This window comes from Vombatus ursinus, unplaced genomic scaffold (assembly GCF_900497805.2).
Source record: "Vombatus ursinus unplaced genomic scaffold, bare-nosed wombat genome assembly UNPS02014822.1, whole genome shotgun sequence".
Lineage (NCBI taxonomy): Eukaryota > Metazoa > Chordata > Mammalia > Diprotodontia > Vombatidae > Vombatus > Vombatus ursinus.
In genome coordinates, this window is record NW_020954600.1 from 1,921,579 (window position 1) to 1,934,572 (window position 12,994).

The window sequence follows — 12,994 nt, forward strand, 5'->3', positions numbered from 1 at the left end:
ATTTTTAGTTAAAATAAAACTATTTTGATTTTTCTGTATATTTAATTAAAATGCCAAGTAAAAAGGGAACTATAAAATGTTAGTTTGAGCCCTTTGAGTATCAAAAATGATCAGATTTTTGAAAATTGACTATTCCACATGTTCAGCAGTCTTTGCATAAGTTTTTTTTTTTTTTTTTTAACATTTTAAATCGATATCTTAATGGCTCTAGCAATTTCATGTATGTACAGTTGTTCCAAAGTTCTGGGCTTTAGAAGTATTTTCCCAAGAGTGTTCTTTTGTCTCTTTTATTAGTGGGGTTTGCCCTTCATCCAACTATGACTCTCCTCTCTTTCTAATCTCTGTTCCAAACACCCTGCCTCTGTGAAACAGTTGAATGTATGACATTTTTTCCCCTGGCCTCACAAATAGAAATGCATAAGAGGTTTCTGTCTCTGAGCTGGCCTTCCCCAGATGACAGTATTTTGAAGTTTGCTTAATATAGTGTTTAAGTGCAGGGAGAGAGACTGCCATTGAAGACTGGAAGTGTTTAAGCAAGTATATTGAACACTATAATGTTCACAAGAATGAATTCAGTAGTTCATAGGAATCCATTCTGCCTATGCTAAATTCTTAACTTTTGGGAAAGTGTTTGTGGAATTTATCCTGTGTTAGGCAAGTTTGTGTTTTTGGTATTTATACTATATCTATCAATATGTTTCTGTATCAAATGTAATGGGAAAATTTTGTGGTCTACAGCTGCAGTGAGAAGACATTTATCATTTTGAATAAAGACTGAAGAAACTGTAGAATTAGCAGAAACATTAGAAAAAGTGGAGAAGTTAGAGGATGGAGTTGCAGACTCTACAGGAGGCCCTTAAAGTGGAAATTCAGGTTCATCAGGTAAGTTCTATTCTTGGGTGTTTTTTTTTTTTTTCTCCCAAATAACATTATCAAGTAATAGCCAATTTTAGTAGACAGCCCTTTTCCCTTGTATCTGTTTTTAGATATTAGCCATGAGTCATGTTATTCCACCATTAATATCACTAAGCAGATTCAGTGATCTGAAATAAATATGTATTAATCACCTAGGATGGGTAACACACTGGGCTAGTTAATAGAATCAATACAGAGATGAATAGAACAGAGACCCTATTCTTAAGGAGCCTACAGTAGGTTAGGAAGCATATGACGAAAGAGCTGCTCCCAGGAAAATGGGGAGAGACGTATTTAAAAAGCCGCACAGATACAGTTTTGCATAGGCTTGAGTAGGAATTAGTAGCAGAGCTTGGCTGCCCAGAGAGGCTTCTCCAGTCTTAAACTGCTTTACCAGATGTCCAGTTTCCAGACTTCAAGACTTGTACTCTGGCCTACTCAGCACACAAAGGAGTGCTGATGGGCAACCAGAATCTCACCCACTTCATCAGAAAAAGCAGTTTGGAAGAATTGGGTGTGCTGAGCCTGGAAAAGAAAGGACTTGGGGGAGGGGTACAGGACGACTGTCTCTCAATATTTAAAAGGCTGACAAGTACCAGATGGGGCAGACACATTTCCTGTGGTTCCAGGGGCAAAAGTCAGCAGTGCCAGGAAGACAGAAGACGTTGGCTCATTACAAGGAAGAACTTCCTAGCAGTTAGAGCTATTTTAGAGATGTCATACACTTGTCAAATTAGGGGGAGTGAGTTTTCTTTCACTACCAGTATAGAGGAGCTAAAAAAACCACTTGTTGGAGACATTGTTGAGGAGATCCCTGTGTTGGAGTTGGTGCATCCAAATTCTTTCCCATCTCTTAAGACTCCATGACCCCAAGCAACTGCAGAAAAAGGGAGCTGAAGATTTTTCACAGTTACTAAAAGATTTGATAACCTGCTATAATGTCTAAGGGTGAGCTTTTCTAGATGTTTCAGGCTATCTGAAGGATATAGTTTATATGGAAGAGTGTTACATGCAATTTTGTTAATTAAGAAAATGTTTAACTCTTGTCCCAGGTTTCATTTTACATAGATTATAGTCTTAGTCATCAAACAACTCCATTTCATGTTCCCAAAACCTTGATTAGGGTAGTAAATAAAAATGTAATTGTATTTCACAGGTATGTTTGAATTTCACGAATTTTACATTTTTCACCAGGAAGCCAGGCTGAGTAAACCTTTTAAATATGTTTACAGCCCTAATCTAGGCAAAAGGCCTACCTTAAACTACCAAATAATTAGCTTTTACAAAATAAGGCCACATATCAGGAATGGCTTTGTTTTAGGTATTAGCTGGATCTTGTACTTGGTGCTCCAAAACATCGGATGTGACATTGGGTTGGATCCCTTTATCATCTAAAGATGTAGTATCTCAATGCACCGACTATCCTAGTTCACATTTACATTGCACTTTAGGGTTATGAAACTTGGCCTACATTCTCTCATTTGAAAGGTAATCTACTAGCTGTGCAGTTAGGAAGAAACCTTTTTTTTTTTTTTTAATTCTCATGGAGAGCTGTTCCTTTTCAGAGCAGCCTTGAACTTCTGAAAATGGTCAGAGTAGCCATGTGAATGCTGCTTTGTGTTTCTTATAACCACTAGATTTGTCAGGCCATCTAGAATCAGACTAGGTGAGAACTTAGAAGGGAATCTTCAAGGAATCCTTAAAAAAAAAAGCATTACAATAAGTAGTCTTAGTAAAAATTGAACTCAAATGGGCTCCTCCTGAAAGTTTTACTTTGGAATGAGAGATAATGGAGATCGAGTGAGCTGTTGCAAAAATCAGTGTCCCAGGTAAAATCTGGTTTGGATGAATGCAGTCAGCCTCCTTAATTGGTTCTCTTTTGTGACTGCAAGATTCAGTGTCCTTCTTCCCCTTTTGACCTAAATAGCTGCTGCTACTGTGATGCTTTTAGACTCAGCAATAGTCAGAGAACTGGCTGCTGTACACAGATAAGTCCCCAGTGTTTGCCTTTTCTTCATGTACCACTACTGGTGTGCTTCCCTTCAGAAGAGACTTGAATGCAGAGACTTACAGGTATATGTATATATCTATATTTAGATTTCATTCTGTTTGGCCCTAATTCTGGTACCACTAAGAGAGAATCAATCAACAAATATTGACTTATTAAGCACCTAGAATGTGCCAGGCCATGTGTTTTATACTAGTAAGGTGAAGGCATCCCATTATTCTGGTTTAGTTACATTGGAAGACCTCAGTTTTCATCAACTGAGGAAGACTTCAGTTCAGCCTCGGGGCTGAAATGAAACTCTGAATAAAACATATTATAAAAGATGACTTGATAACATTCAGAATTTGATTATGGAGAGAGTATATTTTAGATCCCTGGATTTGCGATGTTGAGTCGGTTGTTGTACGTGGTATATGCAGAAATGTTTGTGGAATCAATGATACACGTTCATCATAGATGAGAATAGCATACCTGTCCAGGCCAGCTATTGTTCTTCTGCCTTTTTTTTCCTAATTGATTTTATGAATTGTTCTAGTAGATGCTTGGGGCAAGTAATATTTAAATCTTTCAGAATGTATTCTTCCGTTGAAATGGAAAAAAGGGTATTGAGTAAGCCTTTAAGATAAAAACACTTGAAAGAGTAAAAATAAGCAATGAGAAAACAAAACTGTCACTCTTTATAGATAGTATGATGGTATACTTAGACAATCCTAGAAAATCAACTAAAAAACTACTTATAACAATTAAAAACTTTAGCAAAGTTGCAGGATATAAAATAAATCCACAAAAGTCATAAACATTTCTATGTGTTATTAAAAAAATCCAGTAGGAAGAGATAGAGAAGTTCCATTCAAAATAACTGCAGACAGTATAAAATACTTAGGAGTCTGCTTGCCAAGACATACCCAGGAACTATATAAAAGCATTTACAAAACACCTTTCACACAAATAGAGACACATCTAAAGAGTTGGAGAAATATTAAGTACTCATGGGTAGGCTGAGCCAATATAATAAAAATGACAATTTTATTTAGGTTGATTTACTTATTCAATGCCATACCAGTCAAACTGCCAAAGAATTATTTTATAGAGCTAGAAAAAATAGTAACAAAATTCATCTGGAAGAACAAGAGGTCAAGAATATCAAGGGAATGAATGAAAAAAAATTTAAGGAAGGGAGCCTACTAGTACCAGATTTCAAACTATACTACGGCAGATAATCATTAAAATAATCTAGTACTGTATAAGAAATAGAGTTGGTAGATCAGTGGAATTAATTAGGTACATGGCATACATAAGTAAATAATCTCAAGAACCTAGTGTTTGATAAACCCAAAGATGCAAGCTCTTGGGCCAAGAATTCACTATTCAACAAAAACTACTGGGAAAACTTGAAAGTAGTCTGGCAGAAACTAGGCATAGACCAACATCTCACACCATATACCAAGGTAAAGTCAAAATGGGTACATGATTTAGATGTAAAGGGTGACATCAGCAAATCAGAGGAACATGGAAAAATGTATACCTCCCAGATGTATGGATGAGGAAAGCTTTTATGACCAAATGAGCTGGAGAAGATTACAGGAGGTAAAATGGATAATTTTGATTACATTAAATTTTTAATTAGTTTTCACACAAAACCAATGCAGCTAAAATAGAAGGAAATCAGGAAACTGGGGGAACAGTTTTGCAACAAGTTGCTCTGATAAAGGTCTCGTTTCTTAAGTGTGTAGAGAACTGAGTCAGGTATATAAAAATACAAGCCATTCTCCAATCAATAAGTGGTAAAAGGATATAGACGGGCAGCTTTCAGAAGAAATCAAAACTATTGATAGTCGCATGAAAAATGCTCTAAATCACTATTGCTTAGAGAAATGGAATTCAAAACAGCTGTGAGATACCACCTCATATTTATCGAACTGACTAACATGACAGAAAAGGAGAAGGACAAATGCTGGAGGGGACATGGAAAAGCAGGGACACTAATGTTCAATTGGTGGAGTTGTGAATTGGTCCAGCCGTTTGGGAGAATAATTTGGAGCTATACCCAGAGGACTATAAAACTATGTATATACTCTTTGACCCATCAATACCACTCCTAGGCCTGTATTCCAAACAGATAAAAGAAAAGAGAAAATGACCTATATATACAAAAATATTTATATAGTTTTTTTTGTGGTGGCAAAGAATTAGAAATTGAGGGGATGCCCATCAATTGGGGAATGGCTGAACAAGTTGTGGTGTATGATTGTAATGTAGTACTAATGTGCTATAAGAAACGACCAGCAGGATGGTTTCAGAAAAACCTGGGAAAACTTACACAAACTGTTGCAAAGTGTAGTGAACAGAACCAGAATGTCATACACAGTAACAGCAATACTGTTAGTGATGATCAGCTATGAAAGACTTTGTTACTGTATTCAAGACTGTGATCCATGACAGTTCCAAAGGACTGATAATGAAAAATGTATCCATCTCTAGAGAGAATTGATGAACTCTTGGACCAAATTGAAGCACATTTGTTTTAGTTTTTAAATTTTTCTTGCTTTTTTTTTTTTTGCACAACATGATTAATATGGAAATGTTTTACATGACTTCACATGTATAATGTGCAGCATATTGCTCTCCTCAGTAGTTGGAGGAGGAGCTGGAGGGAGAGAGAGAATTCGTAACTCAAAAATTTTTTTAGGGGCACCTAAGGTGGCACATTGGATAAAGCACCAGCCCTGGAGTCAGGAGGACCTGAGTTCAAATCTGGTCTCAGACACATAACACTCACTAGCTGTGTGACCCTAGGCAAGTCACTTAACCCCATTGCCTAGCCTCCTCCCCCCAATTTTTAAAAAATGAATGTTAAAAAAGACAAAATCATTTGCTATATCCCTTTAGTAGAATAGAATATAGTATTACTGAAAGATGAATTAGGTTTAGCAGACGCGAGTACCTGCTCTATATAGAGACTGAGACAGGGGCCTTATTTTCCAAGAGCTTCATAATTTTGGAAGGTAATTTTAGACAAATATAATACGAAGTGAAATGTTTGAGAATGTTTTAAGCTTAGGGAAAGTTCTTTGACAGGAGCCCTTCCTCAAGAAGGGAGAGTTCATTTGTGTGTCAGGAGAGGTTAGATAGAATCAGGGAGTGAATGCTATGAGGAAGAGGAGGTGGTGGTCTTTGTACTCAGCAATGAAGGATGGATGAGGCTTCCACGAGCGGAGCAGGGAAAGGGGAGATCCTTTGTGCAAGAAATAGCACGTACAATTACCTAGGAGCAACCAGAAATAGAAAGGCAGAAGATGTGGCCCTGGAGAGGCCATCCTGACTTCAGTGGAAAACAGGGCTGGGAGAAATACTCACGTTGAAGAAGGAGATAGATTGAATCTGGGGAGAGGAAATTTGGTAGTTAAGGAAGAAAACTGAAGGTAGGAAAAGAAGTGAATTAGGTAAGAAGAGGAAAGAAGTTGGGTGTGTCCATCAGAAGGCTCAGTCTCCTAAAAGAGTCCTGTAGGGGGAAATTGGCCATAAGAGCTACCACCAGGAATGACAAAGGACTGAAGATCTTAATTCCAGAAAGTAAAGAGAGGAGGAGAGAGAAGTGATCTGCATAGAGTACAGGATGTCTTTCTGCCTTGACCTAGGAAGTGTTATCTCAGTCTTGGGAAGTAATGGGTCCTTAGAAGTGTCTAAGCAAAAGCTGGATGACCACTTGTCAGGCATGTTATAGAGCAGCGGTGTCAAACTCAAATAGATATGGAGGTCACTGAACCACCCATTAACATTATCTGTGTTTTATTGTATTTCTACTTATTTTGTTAAATATTTCCCAATTACATTTTAATCTAGTTCTTGCCTCACTAAGTAGTGTCTGTGGCCTCTGTTGTAGAGGGCATTGTTATTTCATATCTGGGTGGGATCATGTGGCTTCTGAGATTTTGTGATTTTTGTAATTTGGTCAGCAGAGTTCAGGATGCAATTATGGAGTGACAGATCCTCGCTCTTTTATTTTTGTTTTGTTTTTTGTTTTTGGTGTGGCAATTGGGGTTGTGCCTTACCCAGAGTCACACAGTTATTGTTGCGTGTCTTTGACCAGATTTGAACTCAGGTCCTCCTGAGCTCTATCCACTGCGCCACCTAGCCACCTCCATCCTCACTTTCTTAATGGGGCATCTTAGGAATGATTTTTTTTCCTGGTGAGAATGCTGGGTAGTCATCATTTTTCCTAATGGCACCTGTGGAGTTACTTCACTCAGAGTTAGGTTACAAGTCCCCACAAGGGGCTGGTATCAGGTTCAGACTGGGGAAGATTGGAAGCTGCATAGCTTCAAGATGGGGTTGAGTTAGGAAGTATTGGATCTTAATGGGTAAAGGGTTGATGTGGTTGTGTTGGAGACAAGGCCTAGGATTTGCTACTGCAGGGAAGGTGAGATGGGACCCAGTTTTCTATCCTGTACACCCCTTGGGTTATGCTAAGGCCATGCAGGGGCTTTACCCCCCTCACCTCCCCTCCAAGATAATTATCACAAGGCATGTGAAGGAAAGCAGAGTGAAATAAAACTGAATGGGTAAATTGGAATTGGGTTTGGAGGAGAAGGGGAACAAGGGAATGGAACAGGCATTATTAAATTTTTAAAATAATAACATTTATATAGTACCTACTTCATGCCTGGCCCTGTGCTAAGCACTTTATAAATATTATCTCATTTGATCTTTACAACAATTCTGAGAGGTGTAGGTGCTATCATTATCCTCATTTTACAGTTGAGGAAACTGAGGCCTTTAAGAGTTACTGTGGGACAGAGTCCAGACAGCAGAGTGACAGCCAGCATTTTTGCTGAGCTCACCCAATATACCTTCTCCACAACAGCCAAAAAAATGCACCAGACCAAATTCTGATTAGAAAGTGAAGAAATAGTCACAGGGCGTCCCTTTTCCAGACTAGCACTGCTTAGGAAGATATAGAGGTCTGACTGCATTGAGGTGGGAGTTGGCCAGGAGTGCAGCAGCTGTGAAGGCAGCAATGGCAGCCGTAGTGGCATTGGTGGGAAGCATTCCAGCACCAAGGAAGGTAAGGGGCTGATAACCCTGGGGCAGAAAGAGATCCCAGGAGATTCTTGAACCAGCACTAGGAGAAGGATCCAGTGCCATCCAGTAGCTCTGTTACCCCTTACCCAGTTCCAGGATAGAAAGAAGCAATCATGAGCTGAGGTAATTGAGGTCCTGGCTGTGTATGGAGCAAGGAAAAAGTTCTAAAAACTTAGCTATGTGTTTCTGAACCCAAGAGCAGAGGTGGGGACTCAGGTCTAACCTTTAGCCCCACACACGAGCCTGCAGTGGAGTAAGTAGGACAGGAAACCAAAACCAAAGTACAGTCAAGTAGTTCAATTATTCTGAACCTGCAGAACTTCCCGGTGAGCTAACAGTGACTGAGTCCAACAGTAGTCTACTAAAATTCAACCACACATAATTCAACAGACCCAGGCTTGAATCAAGAACTTGCAGAGTTCATACCAGAGGGAGAGTAAATAAACCTCTCCTCAGGCCACCTTGGAAACACTGAAAACTTTCAGGCCCCCAGATGGAGCTGTAAAAACAGCAGAAGGACATAAAAGGGCAAATTCAGTACAAATATCACCACCCTCATGCCCCCAGAAATGAGCAGACCCCAACACCAGCATAAAGACCAAAGTCAAGAAATCAGCTAGACAGGGCAGCTAGGTGGTGCAGTGGATAGAGGGTGGGCCCTAAAGTCAGGAGGACCTGAGTTCAAATCCGGCCTCAGACCAAACACTTGACACTTACTAGCTGTGTGACCCTGGGCAAGTCACTTAACCCCAATTGCCTAAAAACCAAAAAAAAAAAAAAAAAAGTAGTCAGCTAGAAGAATGAGCAAACAAAAAAAAAGAACTCGGCCATAAAGAGCTACTATAGTGACAATTACTCAAGACACAAATACAGAAGAAGACAGTGACTTGAAAACATCTATAAGCAAAGCCTTAAAGAAAAAATTTAGATTAGACCCATGCCCAACAAGAATCTCTAGAAGAGGTAAAGATATTTGAAAATAGAGCAAAAAAAATTTTTAATTTCAAATAAGAATAGTAGAGGAAAAAGTGGGAAAAGAAGTAAGAACTGTGCAAGAAAGTTATGAAAAGAGAATTAAAAGAAGTACAAAATGTTACTGAAGAAAATAACTTGTTAAAAATGAGAATTGGCCAAATGAAAGCTAATGACTCCATGAGATAACAAGAAATGATAAAAACAAAGTCAAAAGACTGGAAAAATAGAAGAAAATGTGAAATAGCTCATAGGAAAAAAAACAACTTTTCATAGGAAAAGAGATTCAGTAGATATAATTTAATAATCATTGGACTACCCAAAAGCCACTAAAAAAAGAAGCTGAGACGTATTTCAAGAAATTATAAAAGAAAACTGTTTCGTTGTCTTAGAACCCAGGGGGCAGAGTAGAAATTGAAAGAATCTACTCATCACCTCTGGAAAGAAACTCCAAAATGTAAATTCCCAGGAATTTTATTGCTAAAATCTAGAACTCCCAGGTCAAGTAGCAAGTAGCAAGCAGGAAAGAAAGAATTCAAGTACCAGGGAACTAGTATCATACAAAATTTAGCTTCTATCACTGTACAGAAATAGAGGGCCTAGAATATGATGTTCCAGAAGGCAAAGGGTCCAGAATTACAACCAAGAGTAGCCTATCCAGCAATACTGAGTATGATCCTACAGGGGGAAATGGTTATTTAATGAAATAGAAGCCTTTCAGGCATTCCTGATAAAAAGACCAGAACTAAATAGAAATTCTAACTTTCAAACTCAGGATTCTAAGACAAGCATAAAAAGGTAAACATGAGGGAGAAATCATAAGGGACTAAACAAGGGTAAGCTGTTTACATTCTTATATGGGGAGAGGAGATGTATAACCTCTCAGCACTTTTATCATCTCTAGGGCTCTTAGATGGAGTCTCATTAGATAGAGGGCCTGGGTGTGATTCTGTTATGTTGGGGTGATCTCAAAAAAAGAATGGAAGGGTAGGGAGAGAGAAGGCATGGGGATTGCCTCACATATATGGGGTGTACAAGGAAGAGTTTATATAATGGAGGGGTAAATAAAGGGAGGAATGGGCAACACTTTGAACCTCACTCTTATCTGAACTATTTCAGGGAGGAAAAAATAAACATACTGTGGGTTACAGAGATTCATCTTACTCAGCAAGGTAGCAGGAGGGAAAAGAGGTTAGGAGAAAGGGGGGTGTGGTAGGGGAAAAGAGGCAGTGATCAGAGGCAAAACAGAATTGAGGATGGGACAAAGTAAAAAAGAGAAGGATAAGTATAAGAAAATAGGATGTAGGATGGTACATAGTCATAACTGTGAATGGAATGAACTCACCCATAAGATGGAAGAGAATAGCAGAATTGATTAGAAATTAGAATCTAGCAATATGTTGTTTATAAGAGAAACACTTGAAGCAGAAGATATACACAGAGTTAAATAAGGGGCTAGAGCAGAATCTGTTATGCTTTAGAGTAAAAACAAAAAGTCAGGAGAGAAGTCATGAGCTGAGACAAAGCAAAAGCAAGAATAGACCCACTTAAAAGAGACAAACTGGGAAACCACATTTTGGTAGAAAGTGTGAATTAATATCAGTACTAAACAAATAATGCAGCAAATGGCATCATATCTGATTCTTCAAGGTAAAATTAAATGAGTTACAAGAGGAAGTAGGCAGTTAAACTATGTTACTGGGGGATGGGCCTCAATTTATCCCTCTTAGACCTAGATAAGTCTAAGCATAAAATAAGAAGCTAAGGCGATAGATGGAATTTTAGAAAAGTTAGATATGATAGACTCTGGAGAGTATTGATTGGCAATAAAAAAGGAGTATATTTATTTCTCAGCTGTGCATGGCACATTCAAAAATACTGACTGTGTATTAAATACAGAAAAGGAGAAATGTTAAATACAGTTGAGGAAATGGAGGCAAACAGGTTCAGTAATTTGCCTGTGGTTCTATTACTAGTGTCTGAGGCTTAATTTGAACTTGGGTCTTCCTAACTGTTGGCTCAGTGCTGTATTTACTGCACCACCTAGTTGTCTTGAATTCCTAGGAAAGAACTTTTCCTTTTTTTATTTAGCGAATCCTGAGAATTAACATGAGGACAAAGCTTAAAAGTTATGAGAACTGGAGGTAGTCACAATACCAACTTATCTAACTAATCATTTCTCATCAACAGTACAGCTTGTTGTCTTCGGCATAGCAAAAATAAATTTACATCTTTCTTCCCAAGAAGATTCTTTAGTAATGTTATCAGTTGTGCCCCCAGTTTTTGGTCAGTTCTGAAGCTGTTGGGCTGTTTGCTGGGAAAAGATTTTGTCCACTAGTATGAAAGCCAGTTTCTCAGCCCTCCTAGGTTCTTTGCTGCTCAGTTAAGCATCAACCAAGGATAACTCTAGGGTTTCAGATAGTGTCTGCTTTCTTCCCCTCTTCCAGTGACCCTGTAAAAAGAGAAGGTCAAAGAGCTTCCCTCCTTGTGTCCAGCCTCAGTCATTATGGGGACATACCCATATAACCTTTGGTTTCAGTTGCTTAAGGGACTCGGGGTTTGTGTAGATTTTGCTCCTCTTTCTAGTAATCAGAACAAAAACATCCCAGTCTAGCAAAGGAGCCGGTGCGTGTGGTGTTGAGGTAGAATCTAGTAGCAACAATTGTATGCAAGGGTCGCTCCTCTGAGTTGCTTCAGCTCCTGGAAACCTCATCTGGACGCAGGAAGAAAACACAACAAATCTGAGTGGTGGAGATGAGGGTCTTTAAGTCTAGGGCAGAGCATGGCCTGTGTGCTTCTCACTCAGAGCTTAGTCACTCTTATTTTAGAAAATTATCTAACAAGCTCCATTCTCACCTCCAAGGAGATTGAAAGAGTAATCCTCACAAGAGCAAAAGTCACAGCAGCAAAAAGTGTCATTTGACAGCAAGAGAAAAGATATTCAAACTGTTTTTTGTTTTTTTAGGTAAACATGAAATTTCTAAATCTAGGGCTTGTCAGTGTAGGCCCAGAAACCATATTGCCATGGGACTATAAATTTAGGACCGGAAAGATCCTAATGTTCCATATGCCCAAATGGCAATCAAACTGTGCATACCCTTTGACCCAGCAATACCATTACTAGGTCTGTATCCCAAAGAGATCATAAAGAAGGGGGAAGGACCTACATGTACAAAAATATTTATACTAGTTCTTTTTGTGATGGCAAAGAATTGGATATTAAGAGGATGCCCATCAATCGGGGAATGGCTGAACAAGTTGTGCTATGTGGCTGTAATGGAATACTATTGTGCTATAAAAAATGATGAGTAGGCAGATTTCAGAAAAACCTGCACTTTACATGAACTGATGCATAGTGAAGTGAGCAGAATCAGGAGAACATTGTACACAGTAACAGCAACATTATGAGATGATCAACTATGATTGACCGAGCTCTTCTCAGCAATGCAGTGATCCATGACAGTTCCAAAAGACTTATGATGGAAAATGCTGTCCACATCCAGAGAAAGAACTATGGAGTCTGAATGCAGATGGAAGCATATTATTTTCATTTTTTTTTAATTTCTCATGGCTTTTCCCTTTTGTTCTCTTCTTTTACAACATGACTAATGTAGAAATATGTTTAACATGATTGCACATGTGTAACTTACATCAGATTGCTTGCTATCTTGGGGAGAGGGGAGAAGAGAAGGAGGGAGAAAAATTTGGAACTCAAAATCTTATAAAAATGAATGCTGAAAACTATCTTTACATGTAATTGCAAAAAATAAAATATTATTTACTAAAAAAAAACAAACCAAACATACTTGTTCCTCCCGATAAGATCCTGGGTATAACCTGGAGTCACTGGGGTAAAGTCAAACTGGATTTTGCATCCATTGTTTAAGAAGCCATAAGTGTGGATAATACGTTTTGGAAAGATTCTTATAAAAAATAAAAACATGGTTTTTGACTTATGAGTGTTAATTCACTTTTGTAGTATCATGTAGTTCACCACTCCTTCCCCCCAAAATCCCA

The 12,994-nt window shown here is 38.5% G+C and overlaps 1 protein-coding gene across 13 annotated transcripts in view; it reads left to right on the forward strand.

Annotated features, from left to right (window-relative positions):
- The window catches only part of PHF21A (PHD finger protein 21A), a 223,441-nt gene that overhangs the window by 39,713 nt on the left and 170,734 nt on the right, over positions 1 to 12,994 (forward strand). For all 13 annotated transcript variants that reach the window (XM_027837712.1, XM_027837713.1, XM_027837711.1 and 10 more), the window contains one exon: positions 739 to 882. In XM_027837712.1, the coding sequence (XP_027693513.1) occupies positions 829 to 882 (54 nt within the window). In that variant the 5' untranslated portion in view covers positions 739 to 828. The remainder of the gene's footprint in view (positions 1 to 738; positions 883 to 12,994) is intronic.